General features: G+C 37.5%; 1 protein-coding gene across 1 annotated transcript in view; it reads left to right on the forward strand.

The window, feature by feature from the left end:
- The first annotated feature begins 4,137 nt into the window (after positions 1–4,137).
- Positions 4,138–21,063, forward strand: part of Pecr (peroxisomal trans-2-enoyl-CoA reductase) — a 31,230-nt gene continuing 14,304 nt past the window's right edge. Inside the window, exons 1-4 of the mRNA XM_004864620.4 lie at positions 4,138–4,297; positions 11,791–11,869; positions 17,478–17,574; positions 19,916–20,017. Coding sequence (XP_004864677.2) covers positions 4,285–4,297; positions 11,791–11,869; positions 17,478–17,574; positions 19,916–20,017 — 291 coding nt within the window. The 5' untranslated portion in view covers positions 4,138–4,284. The remainder of the gene's footprint in view (positions 4,298–11,790; positions 11,870–17,477; positions 17,575–19,915; positions 20,018–21,063) is intronic.

A 21,063-nucleotide genomic window follows, 5' to 3' on the forward strand; every position in this document is an offset into this window, starting at 1 on the left:
TACAAGAACATAGTGTTATTTGAGTAGTGAAAACAGAAATAACCTAAATATCCATTATGAGGGAAACAGTTAAATCAATAACAATGAAATATTATGCACACATTTCAATATCTTGCTCCTGGAGACTTTATGTGGAGAAATGCATATCCTGTAATTGAAAAAAGTGAGATTCTAAAAAAATAATACTTTATTTTGCTAATGAAAATATATATATATGGAGAAAAGGACTGGAAGAAAGTTTATAACATTAACAATCTTTCTAAAATTAATTCTGTTTTTCTTTCTTTTGTTCGTGCCACTGGGGATTGAACCCAAGGACTTCTGTATGCTAGAAAAGTGCTCTACCACTAAGATACAGCTTTGGCTCTTAAAAATTTTTTTTATTTTGAGATAGGATCTTGTTATTTTGTCCAGGCTGACCTTGAACTTAAGATCTTCCTGCTTCAGTCTCTGAATACCTTGGATTATGGGTCTGTGCCACCTTGCATGGCTCAAATATTTTTTAGGTAAACATGTTCTAGAAACAAAAGAAAGCAATAGAGTTGCTAAAAATTATAGGTAAATCTGGCATATTGAATTATTTTTTGAAGTTAGCCTTATCTTATTAGGAAATCAAGGCAATGTTTCTCATGCTTGCCTTAAAAAACCCTCTCAGATCACCCATTAGAATTCTGGAGTTATCACCATTTGGAGTTTATTAAGTTGTAACCTAAACTTGAAAAATAGTTTTTTAATTTAAAAATTTTAATTTTCGAGGTTTTTTGTTTTGTTTTTTTGTTTGTTTTTTGGGGGGGTTGGTGTGTATGTTTCGGGGGTTTTTTTGTTTTTGTTTTTGTTTTTACTGGGATCAATCTCAGGACCTTGCACTTGTGAGGCAGGTATGGCGCCACTCAGCTAAATTCCCAGCCCAAAAGACTGAGACTGTTTGGTTTAGTTTTGGTTTTTGGCGGGGGTTTTTTTATTGTTTTTTTCTTTCTTTTTTTTTTTTGGTACCAGGGATCAAACTCAGGACCTTGTGCTGGCCACAGGACCACTGAGCTAAATCCCTGGCCCCGTTTCTTTGTTTTTTGAGATAGGGTCTCACTCTGTTGCCCAGGCTGGTCTCAGTCTTCCTGCCTCAGCCTCCTGAGTAGCTGGGACTACACATGCCTCACCTTGCCTAGCTAAAAAAAAGTAGTTTTAAAAGTGCTTTATTTTTGGGCCAGGGATTTAGCTCAGTGGTTCTGCCACCTGCCTCACAAGCACAAGGTCCCAAGTTTGATCCCTGGTACCAAAAAAAGAAAGAAAAAAAAAGTGCTTTATTTCAAGATGCAGTGGCCACCTCATCCTACACCACTAAAATAGTTCTGGCCAAATGAAGAGCCATGTTCTTGATGGCCTTCGTTAACGTCATTTATGCCTTCAGCATGTGACTGTTGGAGTAGACTGTATGATAGCATAACAGTTACAGCAAGGACTGTTAAGTAAACAGGTAAGTACAGGATGAGACAGCTCGGGGTTAAATGCTGTATGAGGGTGAAGACAGAGATATAGGAGCATGTAGAAGGATCAGAGAACCTAAGGGAGAGGGAAGAGGGTTAGCAGGGTTTTCAGAGGCAGTGAGCTCTTCCATCTCTCTACTTCAAGGCTGACTGAACATCTGCAGTGTAACATCTGGCATATATAAGACATGAATGTTTAACCTTTTTTTTGGTACCAGGGATCAAACTCAGGACCTTGCTCTTTCGAGGCAGTTGGTGGAACCACTGAGCTAAATCCCTGGCCCAATGTTTAACCTTTTAAGAAACTACCAAATAGTCTGTACCAATATATCCTTGGGGAATTGACTCCTGTCTATGGAATATACCTTTTTATCCCTGGGGAAATTCTTTGATCTGAAGTCTACTTTGTCCAGCATTAATATACCCACTTGAGCTTGCTTTTGACTGGTGTTAGCAGGGTTCATCTTTTTTTCAATCTTTTACTTCTAAATCTATGTGTTTCTTTAACTTTTGGTGTGTTTCTTGTAGGCAATACATAGTTGGATCTTGCTTTTTCATTCTTAAAGTTTGTGTTGTTAAGTTGGGTGTTTAGACAATATTTATGCCATGTGAGTTTCAGTATAGTTGAATTTAAATCTATGATATTGTTATTTTTATTCTATTTCTCCCATCTGTTCTTTGTTCCCATTTCGTTTCCCTTGTTTTCTGCTTTCTTGTGCAATATTTAGTATTTTTAGTTTTACCATTATCTCCTTTTTTTAAACTTTTGACCTATAAAGCATCTTTATTTTTAAGATGTGGGTTAGGGCTTTATTGTATACTTATTAGGCTTATCAGAGTGTATCTTCTACTTTACACAGAATGTAAAAGCCACTAAACAGTTTATAGGTATTCCTGGCTTTGCATGGCATTTGTAAAACCAGACAATAATTAGTTCAAATTGAAACCATGCAAAGCAAACTTAGTAATCAGTGGGGGAAATTACAACTGTTTCATGATTTTTAAGAATTTTTGTCAGAGCGTTAGAAATTCTTATACTATCAGTTATAAATGTATGAGGAAATGAAACAAAAACTAGTAAAACTAGACCAAAGCAGTTTGGTGAGGAGAGATTGTTGAAAAGGGTACAAAGTTTCACTTAGAAGGAGTAAGTTCTGATGATCTGTTACACAGCATGGTGACTATAATGAAAGGTAATTTATTATATATTTCAAAATTACTAAAAGAGTGGATTTTGAATGTTCTTACTAGAATGAAGTGGTATGGAAGGTGAGATATGTTACATAGCTTGATTTGATCATTCCACAGTGTGTACATGTATAAAAATATCATATTGTACCTCATAAAGGATGTATAATTATTTATTAAATGAAAATAAAATTTAAAAATAGTAAAATAGGGCTGGGGGTTTAGCTCAGTGGTTCCAGCGCCTGCCTCACAAGTGTAAGGTCCTGAGTTCGATCTCCAGTACCAAAAATAAAAATAAATAAATAAAAATAGTAAAATAATATCTTCACTACACTGTAATTAAAATGTTATCAATATTAAGTATTAAAATATTTTATTTCTATGTGAAAAACTTAGCAAGAATAGTCTGAATACAAGAACACACAAAATACTGTCTATACAATATTATTGTTGCAATTTGCACAATTCCTGAATGATACTTGTTTTCTGCCTCTTTGCTTCACAGGGTGTAATGTGGTCATTGCATCCCGTAAATTTGACAGACTAAAATCTGCTGCAGAAGAACTAAAAGCCACTCTGCCTCCCAGCAACAAGGCTCAAGTCAGTCCCATACAGTGCAACATCCGGAAAGAAGAGGAGGTAATCCACATAGCTGTACCATTTACTACTCAAGCTCATTTATAGAACCTGGTTGGGCCTCAGGTTCTTCTGGGGTAGCTGTCTTAGATGAGAATCACTAGAAACAGACTGTATGCAGACTGTTGTGCTAATGATTTATTGAGCAAGTGGCTTAAGGAGAAGAGGAGGGAGGGAAGGAAGACAGAAGCAACAAGCAAGGACGAGATCTCAGCTAGAGACTTCTTTCTGTGTCTTTTGCCCTATAAGACATTTCTTGGTTTGTTTTGGGTTTTTTTTGGTACCGGGGAATGAACTTGGGACCTTGCACCTTCACAGGCAGCAGAACCACTGAGCTAAATCCCCGGCTATAAGAGATTTCTTAATGTTCATTTTGACCTGATTCATCATTATCCATTATTTGAGGTTGGTACTTGCAAATTAATACACTTAGAAGAGTTCTAGACTCTTGGATGTAGCATGTCATCAAAAGTACAATTTTAGCCTCATGACCAGTGGGTATTGAACATTAGGAAATTACTCATTGGTATAAATTTTTTAGGTTTATTCATGTTGACTTCATATTTATGGTTGTAGTACTGAGTTACTGCAAGCTCAGTTGTAGTACTTGTAGTACTTGTAGTATGGTTGTAGTACTGCAAGCTCAGTCCACCCGATAGAACATGTGATGGGTCTAACTAGCAAGTTAGGTTATTAAACATTTAATGTGTTTCTTTTTTTTCTTTTTTTTTTTTTTCGTACCGGGGATCGAACTCAGGTCCTTGCACTTGCACAGCAGGCGGCGAAACCACTGAGCTAAATCCCCTGCTTTAATGTTTTTCTTTAGGTGAATAATTTGGTGAAATCTACCTTAGCTCTTTATGGTAAGATTGATTTCTTAGTAAACAATGGTGGTGGCCAGTTCTTGTCTCCTACTGAAAACATCAGTTCAAAGGGATGGAATGCTGTGATTGAAACCAACCTGACAGGTACCTTCTATATGTGCAAAGCAGGTAAGTATCATAATATCTACCAAATCTTCGTGTCTTTACTGAGACACTATAGAGAATACAGAAAAAGAGACTATTGGGGGCACTGTCTCAATTACTTTCTTGTTTCTGAGAGACAATACTCAACAACCACAACTTAAAGGAGAAGTGTTTCTTTTGGCTTGTATTTCAGACTATAGTTGGGTGGCTCCAAGATAGGACAGCATGACACAGAGGCATAGAAGACAGGAAGCAGAGAGTCACAAGAGGAGCCTGGAAGGCACATATACCCTCTGGGTCATGCCTACAGTGATATGCCTCTTCTGAGCAACCGCACCTCTTACCAGCAAACCAGCTGTAATGCCTTCATAATCCATCATTTCCCAAAAAGACCCACCTAAGATTGCATGAGGCTTTCAGGAGCATAAGCCATAGCATTTCGCCCCTAGCCCCCAAAAGACTTATGTGCATCTCTTTATGCAAAATGCATTTAGTCCACAAGTCTTCCGAGACTCAAAGCAAACTCTTAGCTGTGAGCCCTGTGAAAATAAAAAAAACTGTTTAACACTGCTGACATACAAAGGCCCAGGGTAAGAATTCCCATTCCAAAAGGTAGGAGTAGAAGCACAGAAACCAATGGGACCAAAGCAAGACCCAAACCCAACAGGGCAAACATTAAATCCTATAGCTCTATATTCTGCACCCAGGGCAAAGTGTACTGAGATGAGAACTCCAAAGTGCTTGGGCAGCATTGTTGGTGATTGTAACCCTCATGGCTTCTTTCTTGGGCTGGCTTTGCTCGCTCCTTGTGGCTTTCCTCAGATCTTCATGCTTGTAAAATCAGCACCACTTGGATGATGCCAAGGTCTGCTGCTGGCTCCATCGTCACAATAACCCCCATCTTTTGAACAGACGCCACCTCTTAACAGCCAATCAGCTATAAGCCTCATAATCCAATCACCTCTCAAAAGCCCAACCTATCTAACCCTAACAAATGTTTTCCCTTTCAGTCTATGTACTTCTTGGATGAGGTGAGTTTCGTATAGGAAATACATGCATATGTATTTTTTTGTTGTTAGTCTCATTTTAAGTACCAATCTCAATCTCAAATACACACTGAATACTAACATTCCTATAACTCCCTAGTAGGTTTGCTCTTGGAAATCAGTATTTTAAACCTTTTCCCTTACACCCCCAGTTTAAACTCCCTTTACTGCATTCTTAGAACTTGTCTTTATTGAGAAAATGAAATCCATCACAGGACAACTTCCTGTTCTTTCCACCAACAGTTCACTAGCTTATTTACATCTGAACCTGTTCCACTGCCTTTTCTCATACTAAACTATCTCTATTCTGGGTTAAATCCTATCTATATGTTCTAGATTACATTTCCTCTCACCTGAAAATGTTTCTTCTACAGTTGTTTGAGCTGCTGTAAGAAAACACATTAGACTAAATAATTTATGCCGGGGATTTAGTTTAGTGGTTCCACCGCCTGCCTCGCAAGCTCAAGGATCCAAGTTCAATCCCCGGTACCAAAAAAAAAACCAATAAAAATTTATTTCAACTTTTTTATTTGTACCAGGAATCAAACTCAGGGCCTTGCACTTGCCAAGCAGGTGCTGTGCCTCTGAGCTATGTCCCCTTTATGTCAACTTTAGATTTAGCACTTCTGGGCTTGGTACCTGGTCTGGATCTGCCTGGCTTGAACCATGGCATATTTCACCATCAGTAGTTGATTTGTTGGCTGGGAAGTCCAAGGTCACTCACTGTGTATTGTGGGCCACACTACTGTATCCTCATAAGGCAGAGAGGCAAATGCTGTGGCCGTACATAGCAGGTAATCTGTCATGTCATGTCATAGCAGATGTTTCATATATGCAAGATGAAAAGTATCCTATTACTATTATAGCTGAGACTCAGGACAACTAGATCAAGATAACCTCAAAGCAAGCCTTAGACCCTACTCTTCTAAAGCCACATCTGCTTTCTGTTATATACATCATGCTACTTCAGAACCCACCAAACAATAATTTCAAACTTTGTAAAAGAACTGTTGATCCAGAAAGTAGAATGGAGGTTGCAAATTGCTAGGAATGGGAGAATGAAAAATAATTGCTTTGTGGGCAGCTTTCATTTTGTGAGATGAAAAGAGTTCTGGAGGTGGATGGTGGTGATTGTGTATAATAATATGAATGTTCTTAAAATTTTAGCACTGAATTGTTCACTTGAAATGGTTGATACTGTGTGTATTTACCACAATAAAAGAAAATTGGAAGAACAAAGAATGCTTAATCAACTTAGACTGTGGGGTTCATCCTTTTTATACATTAGAAAAATGACATTCTAGCTTTCTCCAAATTATTTCATGTTACAATTGCTGTGATTTCTTCTCATCTTTGCAGTGGCTTATGAACCTTCCATTAGGAAAAGTTCTTCTTACATGTCTGTCTTTCTTCTCCATTTGTTCCTGGGGGTTGTTTGGCCTCTCTCTTGATTATCTGAAGATATAACTCCATCTGAGCCCTGGGAACTTGTCAAACAAAGGCAGTTTCAGAGCTGTGAACTATATGGTGGTATTTATCCATAAGGAGGAAATCTACATTGGGTAATTGAAATAAATGTTTTCTCCTTTCTTATACTGGAATCAAATGATTTTACTAGTTTTTAATATTTGATTTGAGAAACAGTGTTTTGTATCTTTTCAGCTCCAAACTTACCTTGACAGTTCACCACCATGTATTTTTTTTTTTTGGTACCGGGGATCGAACTCGGGTCCTTGTGCTTGCGCAGCAGGCGGTGAAACCACTGAGCTAAATCCCCGGCCCACCACCATGTATTTTTTCAGATGAATTTTATATTAAACTTTCTACCTCCAAAATCATGTTAGGGAATTTGATTGAAATTGTGTTGAATTTAATTTTAAAATAATCGACACATTTAAATGTCCAGTCTCCCCACTGTTGTGTGTCCTTTTATTAATGAATTATTCTTTCATATCCTTTGACAGAGGTTTGTGTTTGTTATCATACAGATCTCACATTTTTCAAGTTATACCTAGGTACTTTTATGACTATGACTATTTTGAATGGGCTCATTTTAATTATTTTTCAGCTGGGTTTATTACTGTTGGTTTATTGAAGAATTTCTTTTAAAGCTCATCTTGTAACTTTACTTGATGATTTCCATCTTTATCTAATGATTTTTCAATTAGCCTCTGAGCATTCTGTATACAGAGCACATTGTCTAAAAATGATCATTGTATTTTGTTGTGTTAAAGACAAAATCAATTGTGAAATGCACCAGCATTCTATGTATCATTAAGAAAGATAGCTGAGCATGGCATGGTAGCACATATAACCAGGGTTATATCCCGGGTTACTTGGGAGTCTGAGGCAGGAGGATCCCAACTTCAAGGCCAGCTTCAGCAGCTCAATGAGAGACTGTTTCAGAAAAATTTTAATAAGGGGCTGGGGATGTAATTCAGTAGTAGAGCACTTGCCTAGCATGCACAAGGCTCTGGGTTCAAATCTCAGTATTACAAGAAAGAAAAAAAGAACAGAGGGAGAGAAGGAAGGAAGAGAGAGAGAAAGGGCCATGGATTTAGCTCAGTAGTTCCTCCACCTTCCTTGCAAGCACAAGGTCCCAAGTTTGATCCCTGGTACCAAAAAAAAAGAAGGAATGCAATTAACTAAAGAACTATAAGACTTGTATGCCAAAAAATACAAAACAATGCTGAGAGAAATTATAGAAGGTTTAAACAATGTACAGTCATTCTATGTTTCTGGAATGTCAGGCTCAATATTGTTAAGATGGTAGTTCTTCCCAAATTGATCTGTAGGTTCAGTATAACCCTTATGAATTTTTTCAGACATTGCCTAGCTTATCTTAAAATATATATGGAAATACAACCCAGATACAGTAATGAAAAACCATTTGGGCATATACTTCTTGCTTTCAAAGCTACTTCTTGAAGACAGTGTGGTTTTGGCATAAGTGTAGATAATCAACACCATTAGTCATTATGGAAATCAAAACCCCAGTGAGGTACATCTGTATACCTACTATAGGAACTATCAAAAAGTCAGACAGTAATAGTGCAGAGAAACCAGAACCTGCATACATTTCTAGTAGGCGTTTAAAATGATGGACCCACTTTAGAACAGTTTGGCACTTTCTTCAAAAATTAAATATAGGGGGCCAGGGATTTAGCTCAGCGGCACTGAACCTGCCTTGCAAGTACAAGGACCCAAGTTTGATCCCTGGTACCAAAAAAAAAAAAAAAGTTAAATACAGAGTTGACATATGACCCAGTAAATTCTCTCATAGCTTTATATCCAAGAAAAATAAAAATATATAAGATATGTCCAGACTAAGATTTTTTTTAAGCAAAACCTTTATTGGTACATTTTAGTATACATAATGATAACATTCATCATAAAGTAATTGTACCTGTACATATGACACATCCTGCCTCTTTTTTCCCCTTCCCTCACTCATCTTCCCCTGCTTATTTACAAAAGCTTTGTTTCCATTTTTTCCTTCTATTCTCTTTTTTACCTTGTCCCTTCTTTCCTTTCCCCCTCCCCCTCCCTTGTTCCCTTCTCATTTGAATATTTTCATCCTATTTCCCAATATCTATTATATATTTTGGTCCTTATTTCCACTTTCAGTTTTTCATACCAGAGAATGTGGTATTTAAACATGTGTGTCCGATTTATCTCACTTAAGAGTATGGTCTCAAGGTGCATCCATTTAGCTATAAATGTCTCAAGCTTATCCTTCTTTATGGCAGAGTAGTACTCCATTGTATAAAAAAATTACATCTTCTTTATCCACTCATTACTTGCTGGGCATTTGGGCTGTTTCCAAGATTTAGCTATTATAAGCTGTATTGCTATAAACATGAAAGTGCATATATCACTGTGTTATGGTGCTTTTAATTCTTTCAGAAAGATACCAAGAAGGGGAATAGCTGGGTCAAATGGAACCTCTAGTTTTAGTTTTTTGAGGAATTTTCACACTGATTTCCACAGTGGTTGCACCAGTCTACACTCACACCAACAGTAGAGAAGGGTTTCTTTTTTTCCCACAGCCCTGCAAGCATTTGTTATTAGTTGATTTTTTTGATAACAGCCATTCTTTCTGGAGTGAGATGAAATCTCATAGTCATTTTAATTTGCATTTTACAGGCCAAGGATTTAGCTCAGTGGTTCCAGCACCTGCCTCACAAGCACAAAGTCCCAAGTTCGATCCCTGGTACCAAAAAAAAAAGTAATTTGCATTTTACAAATGACCAATGCTGTTGAACATTTTTTTTTGGTACTGTGGATTGAACTCAGGACCTTGCGCTGCTTTCGAGGCAGGCGGCGGAACCACTGGGCTAAATCCCCGGCCCGAACATTTTTTTCATATATCTGCTATTTCTACTTCTTCATCTGACAAGTGTCTGCTTTTGGGGGCAGTTTTTTGTTTGTTTGTTTGGTTTTTGGTACCAGGGATCGAACTCAGGTCCTTGCACTTGCAAAGCAGGTGGTGGAACCACTGAGCTAAATCCCTGGCCCACAAACATCTGTTTTGTCTGAGGAACAGCTGGCAAAAGTTTTTTCCCACACTGCGGGTTTTCTCTTCACTCTGTTTGTTTGTTTTTTTTCTTTTTTTGTGCTGTGCAAAAGCTTTTTAATAAGATGAGATCCTAGTTGTTGATTCTTTGTGATATTTCCTGTGTGGTCAGGTTTTGTTCAGAAAGTCTTTGCCTATACCAATGTCTTCAAGACACCTAATCTCTCTTCCAGAAGATTTAGTGTTTCTGTTTTGATGTTTAGATCTTTGAACCATTTCAGTTTTAGTTTAGTGGATGGTTAAAGGTATGGGTCTAATCTTTGGCAAGTTGAAACCCAGTTTTTCCAGCACCATTTATTAAAAAGGCTATCTTTCTTCTAGTGAAGGTGTTTGGCTCCTTTGTCAAAGATAAGGTGGCTGAGTATGTCTGGAGTTATTTCTGCATCTTCTAATCTGTTCCATTGATCCTCAAGTCTGTTTTTGTTTTTGTTTTTTTGCTGTTACCACACTGTTTTGTTTTGTTTTTTGCTTTTTTGGTACCGGAGATCGAACTTGGAACCTTGCACTTTCAAGGCAGGCAGTGGAACCACTGAGCTAAATGCCCAGCCCTACCATGCTGTTTTTATCAGAGTAGCTTTATAGTATAATTTCAAATCAGGGATTGTGATGCCCCTGTCTTGTCTTGGTTGCCAGTATTGCTTTTGGTATTTCTAGTTCTCTTCTGGTTCCAAATGAATTTTAGAATTGTTTTCTCTAATTCTGTGAGATATGCTATGGAATTTTGATTGGAATTGTATTAAATCTGTATAACAATTTTGGAAGTATGGCCATTTTCACTATATTGGTTCTTCCTACCCAAGAACAAGGGATAGCTTTTCATTTTCTGATATCTTCTTCAATTTCCTTTTTCAGAGTTCTGTACTTTTCCATGTAAAGGTCTTTTACTTCCTTCATTAGATTGATTCCTACATATTTCTTTTTTGGGGGATGCTCTTGTGAAAGGTGTTGTTTCCCTCATTTCTCTCTCAGTGAGTTTGTTATTTGGCACACTAAGATATGTATTCATAATCACTCTTAGTGCAAACAATCCAAAAGTTTATCAGCTAGCAAATGGATAAACAGAATATATCTCTACAAGTATTTCTGAGCAATAAGAAGGAACTGTTAACACATTATGGAGGAACCTCACGTGTATTATTCTAAGTGGAAAATGCCAGACACAAAAGATCACATACTGTGTGGTTCAATTTACATAAAGTGTACAGAAAAGTGAAATGCAAAATCTACAGAAATGGAAAAATAAATGATTTCCAGAAATAGATTTGGCTTCAAATAAGTACAAAGGAACTTTTTAGGATGGTTAATATGTTCATAAATAGAATTGGGATGATGGTTGCAAAATTCTGTATATTGTTAAAAATGACTAATCTGTGCATTTACAGTGGATGAATTCTGTGACGTACAATTTTTTTTTTTCTATACGAGGCCAACTGAGGCTCCTTCGACGCAGCCGTATCATTCTGCCTGGTCGGGATTCTGGCTTAGAGATGTTCAGACATAATCCCACAGATGGTAGTTTTGCCCCATTGGCTCCTCAGCCAAGCACATACACCAAATGTCTGAACCTGTGTGTGATGTATAAATTGTATCACAGTCAGGCTTTTTATAAAAAAAATTTATAAATTAAGCCAGACATGGTGGCACATGCCTGTAATAGCAGCTACCCAGAAGCCTAAGACAGAAAGATTGCAAATTTGAGCCCAGCTTGGAAAACTTAGACTTTTTCTCAAATCAAACAAACAGAGGAGCTGGGATGTAGATCAGCATTCCCTACATTCAATCCTAAGTACTGGAAAAAAAAAAAAAAGTAAACCATAACAAACAAGCAGCTACTGGAACAGGATATTAGGGAAGCAGACTATTTAGTATGATTTTTGTTTGTTTGTATTTTGCAGTTTACAATTCCTGGATGAAAGCACATGGAGGATCTATTGTTAATATCATTATCCTTCTTAGTGGACAACCATTAATGGTGTAAGCAGTTTTATATATTTTTTTCTTGCTATGTCCTTGAGTTTTGTCTCTGAATGAGGTTAAGAGTAGAGGAAAAGGGCCGGGGATTTAGCTCAGTGGTTCTGCCACCTGCCTCGCAAGCTCAAGGACCCGAGTTCAATCCCCGGTACCAAAAAAAAAAAAAAAGTAAAGGAAAAATTGCTTAAGTCAATATGATTAATGCCTTTAATGAGCTGAGACCTCAATACTTAGCATTTCCTTTTATTTGAACCTTAAAACTGTCTTTCTCAAACATGCCAGATTGTCCTAAATCACTCAGAGTAAGGTTACTATATTGAGTGAGAAAGGTGGCAAAACACAAGGTACCCAGAGATTTAATTTTTTAGTATAAATATCTGTAGGATATTGTGTGGAGGATAATTGTGTTAGAAAGTTATTTCTTGTTTACCTCAAATTCATATAGAACTGTATGTCCCATATTTCATCTGGCAACTCTAATCTGGATGTTATTAAACTGTCACCACTGGGGGAGAGCTCCTTTGTTAAGGTCCAGTGGACACAAAATCTATGTTAATTTAGACAACTACTTTGAATATACCTGTTTGATCTTAGAAGGAATGCAAAATTGTTACTCCCAACTGAAAGGCAGAATTATTTACCAATAGTCTATGAGGTTGTGTACTTCTAATTGGCCAGTCGACAAGTAAAGTGCTTGCTTCTTTATACAAATTCCAACAATCTGCTTGCTTCTTGTATTACAGGACTCCCTCAGTTATGTGGGATGGAAAAAAAATTTTAATCTGGCTTAAAAATTGATGTCAGTGTTTCTCCAAGTGTGGGTTCTAGACCAGCAAGATGAGCTTATGGGGATATGTGTCAGAACTGTTTGTCCTCCAGCCCCTCAGGTCTCCTGCATCAAGAGCTGTGGGAACAGTGCCCAGCAGCCCATGTGCCCAAGTCCCCAGGTGGTGCTGGTCAGGCAGAACCACTGAACCAGGGTATGGTGGGCTCAGGCAACCATAGTGGCAGGAACCTGCCTCCTTCTGGTTTGGCCCCAGGCTCACCTTCCTTCTTAGGCAGGCTCTCTGTACATGTGGCCAAAAGAGAGTATCTGTGACATGGAGGTCAACATCTAAATTCTACCTAACTCTGAAATTTGAGAGAACTTTTCAAGTACTGCCTGAAAAATAATAATGGTAATGCCAGTGCCAGCAGTTCCCAGAGAGGATATTCATGAGCTGACTGTGACGGGGTCATGTGTGCAGCCATCAAACAAATGCTATGGGAATGGGGTTGCTCTGCTGTACACAGCCAGCCTGAGGAACTGAGAACAACAAAGTCCACTCAGACATGGACTTGAGGTGATTTCCTCAAGTGGAAATTAAAGTGTTTTATCAAAAGCAGAGTAAAGAATAGAGGCAAGGGCTGGGGATTTAGCTCAGTGATTCCGCCACCTGCCTCGAAAGCACAAGGACCTGAGTTCAATCCCTGGTACCAAAAAAAAAAAACAAAAAACAAAAAAACACAAGAATAGAGGCAAGGGTGTGCCCTTGAAGAGGATTCTGGGACCCAATGTTTTCTTCCTCTCTTTTGCTTTTGTTTCCTGACCATGAAGTGAGTGATTTTGCAGAAAACAAGGGGGCCAATTAATCATGGACTGAATCCTCTAAAACTGTGAGCCAAAATAAACCCATTCCCTTTATAAGTTGATTATCTGTGTACTTACTATATAAAGTAATGAAAAGCTGAGTAGCAAGATTTTTATGTTAAAATATGTATTATAAATAAAAAATGAAGAATGGTGCGGATCAAGGAAGTAATAATTTGGGGAGCATCATCTACTTGTTTGGGGGGAACATTTAGGCATTCACTTTAGTTCTATCACTTTTTTTTACACCAAGTATCTTCAAATAATTAAAATATGTTTGTTGGCTAGTAAATATTGTATAAGATCTGAAACTAAAGAATTTGGATTATCTCTTGAAATTCAACTTCATAGAATATATTATATATTACTCTTATTCTGATTTTGATAAGTTTTTACATGACAATGGATTTTGTGTGTGTGTGTGTGTGTGTGTGTGTGTGTGTGGTACTGGCGATCAAATTTAAGACCTTGCACTTGCCAGCCAGATGCGGCGCCATTGAGCTACATCCCCGGCCCATGGATGCTTTTTTAATAACAGAAGTGAAATACCCATTTAATATACTGGCTTAGCTCTCTCATAATAGTCTAAAAGTTTATCGAAATACCACAGCTGGAAAAACAACAACATGTAAGAAATCTACTTGAAAATCATACGTGTAGTGATTGAAAAGTGTAATCTAAAAATGTAGTTTTTGATGATTTCTTGGGATCTTTTGTAAATTCTGATCTCTTGGATTTTTTTAGGAAGCCAGAGACTGCATAAAAGGCAGTAGAAAAAGCTTTATTCCATACCCTAAGATATAAGGTACTGAAAAAAATATTATATGAATAATATAGTGATTTGAAAGAAGACATAAAATAGCAGTAGTTTTTAAAACTGAAAAAAATTTCTAAAATATCACTTGAAGATAATCTCTAAAAAGTTATTTAAAGAGGATTTAGTCTGGTGGATGTTTTTGTTGATTTTTTAATGTTACATGTTTTCAACAAAGGAAATACAGATATGCAAAAAAGTCTCCTGTTTATGCTTAACACATCCTAGTACATCTTAATCTCTTAAGTTAAAATGTGCAAGTCAGGTGGACAAATAAAAGAAATGACATACATGTATGAGGATATTTATACACTTTTTAAAAAGCAAACGTGGGTTGTTTTAAATACCCTTCTTCTGCTTCCTTTTTAACTTAACATTAATTTATGAACCAATTTTTAAGCAAAATGTATCAAAAGTTCTGCTTCATGGCAAGGTGGTGTCACAAGGACAGGATTTATGCTTTTACTTGAAACAACTATAAAACAGACAAAATACATGAAGCGATGACATTTGAGACACTAGACATTGGCAGCAAAGCAGAGTAGTCTGTGAAACACAGGAAGCAAAAGAGGTAAGCTGTGTGTTTATCCCAGTTTATTGCCTGAAGAACATTTCTGGATCGTGACTTAGAGCAAAGGAACTGAACCAGAGACTGGCAATCTCCCTGTGTCAAGAGAAAGGACCAGGGGATCAAAAAAGCTCCAGAGGTTAAAGTGAGAGAGCAGAGAGCTGTGATAAAAGAGCAGCCTGTAAATGTGTAGAGGTCAGGTCAGCACAGGTGTCTGACAAAATACACGGAGCTGGGGAAAGAACCACCTGAAACAGTGTCCAGCACTCTCTTGGGACCTAGCATAGTGCCTCTTCCCAACAGGAAACAGGAAAACCTCACAACCAGATAAAAGAATGCTGAAAAAGCTGGTACAAAAAAAGGTTTTGTTTCAATAGTGGGGAAAAATATCCCTAAATTAAATGCAGCTCTGTACCTACTAAACAGAGGTCAGAACAAACCTCAACAATATTTGAAGGACTATAAAGGTATCTGACATCCAATAAAAAATTACTAGGTATGAAAATAAGCAGGAAAATACAACTACTGTTGAGAAGAAAAGTCAATCCAAAGAGATTCTGATGTGAACAGATGTTAGAATTAATAGGCAGATAGGGCTGGGGATTTAGTTCAGTGGCACTGCACCTTTCTCGGAAGCACAAGGTCCTGAGTTCGATCCCTGGTACTGAAAAAAAAATAGGCAGAACCTTGAGAGAATTATGGTGACTGTATTCTGTATGTTCAAGAAGCTAATGGAAACTGGAAAATGCTAACTAGCAACAGAAGAGATTTTAAAAGGCCTAAATCAAATATCTACAGATAGAAACTACAGTGAAAAAATGCAGTGGATGGGATTAATGACAGATTAGACATTTCAGAAAAAATAGTGAACCTGAACCTATAGAAATAGAAACTATTCAAAAATTAATCACACAGAGAAGAAAAAAAAAATTACAGAGCATCAGTGAGCTGAGAGATAGTCTTCAAAAAAGAGAAAAAAGAAACAGGGACAGAAAAACATTTTTTGAAGACCTTTTGCCAAAACTTTTTCAAATTTGATGAAAACTAAAACCCTATATAGATCTAAGAAGTTCAACACCCTAAGCACAAGAACATGAAAAACTGCATAGTTTATCATAATCGTATTGCTCAAAACCAGTGGGAGAGAAGCTGTTAAAAGCAGCCAAAGTGGGCTGGGGATGTAGCTCAGTGGCACCCCTCCTGCCTGCCAAGCACAAGGTCCTGAGTTCAATTCCCATACCACAAATAAATAAATCCACCCAAAATAAAAAGGTGTACTCTGCACAGAAGCAGATGTCATTAAAAACAATGCAGATTATGGGGGCCGGGGATTTAGCTCAGTGGTTCCGGCGCCTGCCGTGCAAGCCCAAGGTCCCGAGTTCGATCCCCAGTACCAAAAAACAAAAAAAGAATAGTACACTGTTGAACTTCACTTAAATATCAGTATTGTCTACTACAATTGTCCTGGTCGGGTGTTAGAAATGAATTTGAGGTTTATGATTTCCTAAAACATGGTTCTGGGGCCGGAGATTTAGCTCAGTAGTTTTGCCGCCTGCTGTGCAAGCGCAAGGACTGAGTTCAATCCCCGGTACCAGAAGAAAAAAAAATGCAGATTAGAAGATAGTGGGGCCAGGGATTTAGCTCAGTGGTTCCGCCACCTGCCTCGCAAGCAGAAGGTCCCGAGTTCGATCCCTGGTACAAAAAAAAAAAGATAGTAGAATATAGTGTTTAAGTACTGGCAGGGAAAAACCACACCAACCAGAATTCTATGCCCAATAAAATGTCTTTTAAGAAGAGGTGGAATTGGGCCGGTGATTTACCTCAGTGGTTCTGGTGCCTGCCTCGCAAGTACAAGGTCCCAAGTTCAATCCCCAGTACCAAAATAGAAAAGAAAAGAAAAGGTGGAATAAAGTCTTTTTCAAATGTTCTCCATCAGAAACAATTTATCACCAGCAGACCTGAACAAAAACAAATCTTAACAGTAAGTCCTTCAACATTTACTAAATAATCTGTCTTTCCTCAGCTGATTTCAGATATTCTTGGATGAAGTTGGTTCCTAATTAGCTTCGGAGGCTAATTTTTCCCTGTTAAATCATTCTCCCTTTGGTTCTTAGTGTGCTCTACTATGGTATATTTAGAAATTCTGGATCATTGTATCTCTTTACCTTCTGCGGTAGACTCCATCACAGATGCACACCTAAATAATTTGAACCTCCTACCTGGAAGGGCAGTAATGTTTATTTAGATTTTGATATACCTAGAAATGCTATCATAATATTTCTAACCAGATACACGGATTTCATATTACATATTTAAAATCAACTTAATAATGACTACTCACTAGTAACTCTTAAAATTATTGATTTGTTTTCTTCTGTCATAAAAAGTTCATTAGCATATTCCTCTTATGCACATGGTGATTCAGGGGACTCTGTGGATGCATTGAGATCAGAGCACTACGGTTTGGCTTTAACATTGAAAGACCCAGTTCTTTCCCTATCATTTAGCAGAGACTCAACAAGACAGAGACTCATATGAAGAATGTTAATAAATAAATTCAACAGAAGCTAATTGTATTGTTTGTATTTTGTCTTTGAAGTCACAGTGGCGCTGCGAGGGCAGGTGTTTACAATCTCACCAGGTCCCTAGCTTTGGAATGGGCCAGCAGTGGAGTAAGAATCAACTGTGTTGCTCCTGTAAGTCACTGTTCTGTGGGGAGTATTCTAGCAGCTTAAATGTGCAAGTATATGATGAAAGATTGGCTTTAATAAATAGATGAAACTAGAAAGTCCAACCTGCAGGATAGAAGTATTCTTTGGTTGACAGATTGTCAGGAAGGTTAAATTCAGACAGTGATTCTCAATGCCGGCTATATATTAATGTGATCTTTTAAACAGTTGTGATATATGAGCTTCACTTCAGATCAGGGGGTCCAGGAGCCTGTATTTTAAAAAGCAGCCTAGAAACCTCAAAGAATAATTTTCAGTATCATTTTGTTGTTTCTTGTTTTATCATTAATCCTTTTTTAGGAGAGAATTTGAATGTCAGTATTCCAGAAAGGAACTACCCGCTATAGATTAACCAGAAGTCAAGACAAAATTTGACTGAATCAGAGTGTAAAATAAGGGGAAAATCACAATACACTCAACTTGAAAAACTCATTTTTGTGAAATAAGCTGTAGCATTGACCTCCTTGGTATTACATACTGGCCACATCTTACAAGAGAGACGTTAGGTGAAGTAACTTACCTTGTACAACTAAGCTTAATTTCTACTTTGTCAGTGATGTTCTCTGGTTATTGTTTAGATGACAGTAGTCTATCTGAAATGCTATACTACCTTTAGATATTATGTATAGATTTACTATACATTGGCTCTGGATCTATTATCCACACTACTCAGTGAGAGCTAAGCACCAGACTGGTTGAAGTCTAACAAAACTACAGTTTCCTACCCCAAAACTTCTTTTGCCAAAACTATCTTCTGCCTTTCATGGTATATTAACTTATCTGTATTATACTCAACTATTTTTTAACACAAATTAATTACACTTCCATTCTTTTTTGTTTCATTTTGCGGTACCGGGGATCAAACTCAGGACCTGGTACTTGCGAGGCAGGCATGGTGCCACTGAGCTACATCCTCGACCTTGCAAGCGGCAGCGGCACCACTGAGCTAAATCCCCGCCCCCTATAGTTCTTTTATTGCGGGGGGGGGGGGGGTCAAACTCGGGTCCTTGCACTTGCGCAACAGGCAGCAAAACCACTAAGCTAAATCCCCAGCCAGTAGTTACATTCTTAATGTTGATACCTTGGAATTCCGGCCTCCAAAAGAGTATTTTTTAAAAAAACCTTTGATGGTAGGGCCGGGGATTTAGCTCAGTGGTTCCGCCGCCTGTCTCACAAGCGCAAGGACCCAAGTTCAATCCCCGGTACCAAAAAACAAACAAAAAAAACCTTTGATGGTGTATCAGTATGATAAACCTGATACAAATTCATGTCTGTCCTTCAGAGATTTTTTGAAGTTTACTGTTTATACTTCAATACTTTTGTTTTGTTTGTTTTTGCAGTACTGGGGATCCAACTTAGGAACTTGTGCTTGCAAGGCAGGTGCAGTGCCACTGAACTAAATCCCCAGCCCTACACTGTAATACTTCTAAAAAGGTTTCATCCTCTTTAACATATGCATGAATTGTTTAGTTGGAAACCAGTATATCTTTCTAGTGTCCTTCAGGGTAAGTAATACTGACAGATTTCTTCATTTGACTTCTATTTCTTTTTCTTCCCTGTCTCTGCATTACTCCTAGTCAGAATCAATTACAAACAGTTTTATCTTGTGTCAAACAGTTTTCAAGTAATTTTCATGACCTGTAAGCCCTTGAAAGCTAGGAAAAGATAAATGAAAGATTGTTTTGTTTTGCTTTGAGGCAGTCTTGCCATATATGTGGTCCAGGTTAGCCTTGAGCATGCTAGATAGCTCAGGCTGGCTCAAATTCATGACCCTCCCATCTCAGCCTGCCAAGTGCTGAGATTCTAAGTGTGCTCTACCATACCTCGGTTATGAAAGTATTTTTAAACAATTAAAATTAATTTATTTAGAGCCGATTGACATGTTTTACTTGTGATTTCTCTCTGGATGAAAAATGTTGCATTTTTAAGCCCTTGATCAGTTCTTTACCCCTTATAAAGCACAGGTACCTAATGGACTGGTTATTCCCTGTTAAACTGACAGTTAAAACCAAGTCTTTCATGAAAATAGCCAAAACATCCAGAACTTGGCTGGCTACTGAGGGAGAGGCAATCACAAAATAGCATTTAAATAATCCACACGTGGCTAGTACTTGACTGTATACCTTTTTACAGTAATGGGAAAAATTAGTGTTGGAAATGTTAACATTTCTATTAGAGTTAAACCACTTAATTTTTGGTATTGATTGATGAACTGCCTTGATGTATTTACAATTAAACTTTGAGGTTTGTTTTTTTTAAACTTTGAGTTTTTATACTTTATCTTTTCTTGTTTTGTTTTTAATCACAGGGATTAATTTATTCCCAGACTGCTATGGACAACTATCCTGAAGACATTTTTACAAGTTCCTTTCAGAAAATCCCAGCTAAACGAATGGGAGTTCCTGAAGAGGTGCTGTATATTTCTAGAATTGATGACAATGATCACATTTTATGCTTTGGAGAGTCATAACATTCTGAGCACTTTTCAGGAATCTGGTTAGCTGATTGAGATTGTTTCTGTCGCTGCCACCAAAACATTTCTCCTGGGCTTTTTGGCTCTTGAGAATATCCTGGTGGTTCTTTGACCACTGGTAACAGGCTTTAACATAAGAGTGAATGCAATGTGAATTAAGAACAGCGTGGTTTTATTGTTTCATTTTACTTTTCAGCTACATAGTTTTATCGCAAGATAACTTGTCAGTACATAGGCCTGAAAGCAAGTCAAATGGTTGTGGCTTTAGGTAAGGTGGCCCGATTGAAGTATGTAAATATTAATAGCTTTCTCAAATGCCAGCAATATAAATCTTAAAATTTAAAGGAGTATCTTTTCCATGATAATAATAAAAACTAGAATATCTAGGAACAAAATTAGCTCTAAATAAAAAACAAAAACAACTTTTTACTGAAGAACAGAAAAAAGGCCAGAATAAATGGAGAGGTATCATGTTCATTAGGGGGGAAAGCCAATTTTATTACAAAATTCAAGTTTCTTTAATCTATAAATTTAATACATTTTTAAAGGTAACATGCTAGTTCTAAAGTTTGTTTAGAAAAATATTTATGCAAAAATTTGCCAGGCATCATGTCACATGCCTGAATCCTACCCCTCGGAAGGCTAAGGCAGAAGGATTGCCATGAGTTCGAGGCCAGACTGGACTACATAGTGAGTGCAAGGCCAGTCTGGACTACATAATGAGACTTTGTCTCAAAAAATAAAAAATCTATGCAAAATTACCAAAAGTGTTTTGAAACAGAATACTCAGAGGATTTGCTCTTCCAAATAATCAAAACATAGATTTTTTTTTTTTTCTCGTTGTGAGGTTCAAGCACATTCATTATAGAAAACTTGGGAAGTCAGAAATAAAGGCAAAAGAAAAATCACTCATAACTATAATCCAAGCCGGGCATGGTAGAGCACACCTGTAATCCCAGCACTGGGGAGGCTGAGGCAGGAGG

This window comes from Heterocephalus glaber, unplaced genomic scaffold, assembly GCF_053883595.1.
Source record: "Heterocephalus glaber isolate CG9 unplaced genomic scaffold, H.glaber_assembly_v1.0 deba00000621, whole genome shotgun sequence".
NCBI lineage: Eukaryota > Metazoa > Chordata > Mammalia > Rodentia > Bathyergidae > Heterocephalus > Heterocephalus glaber.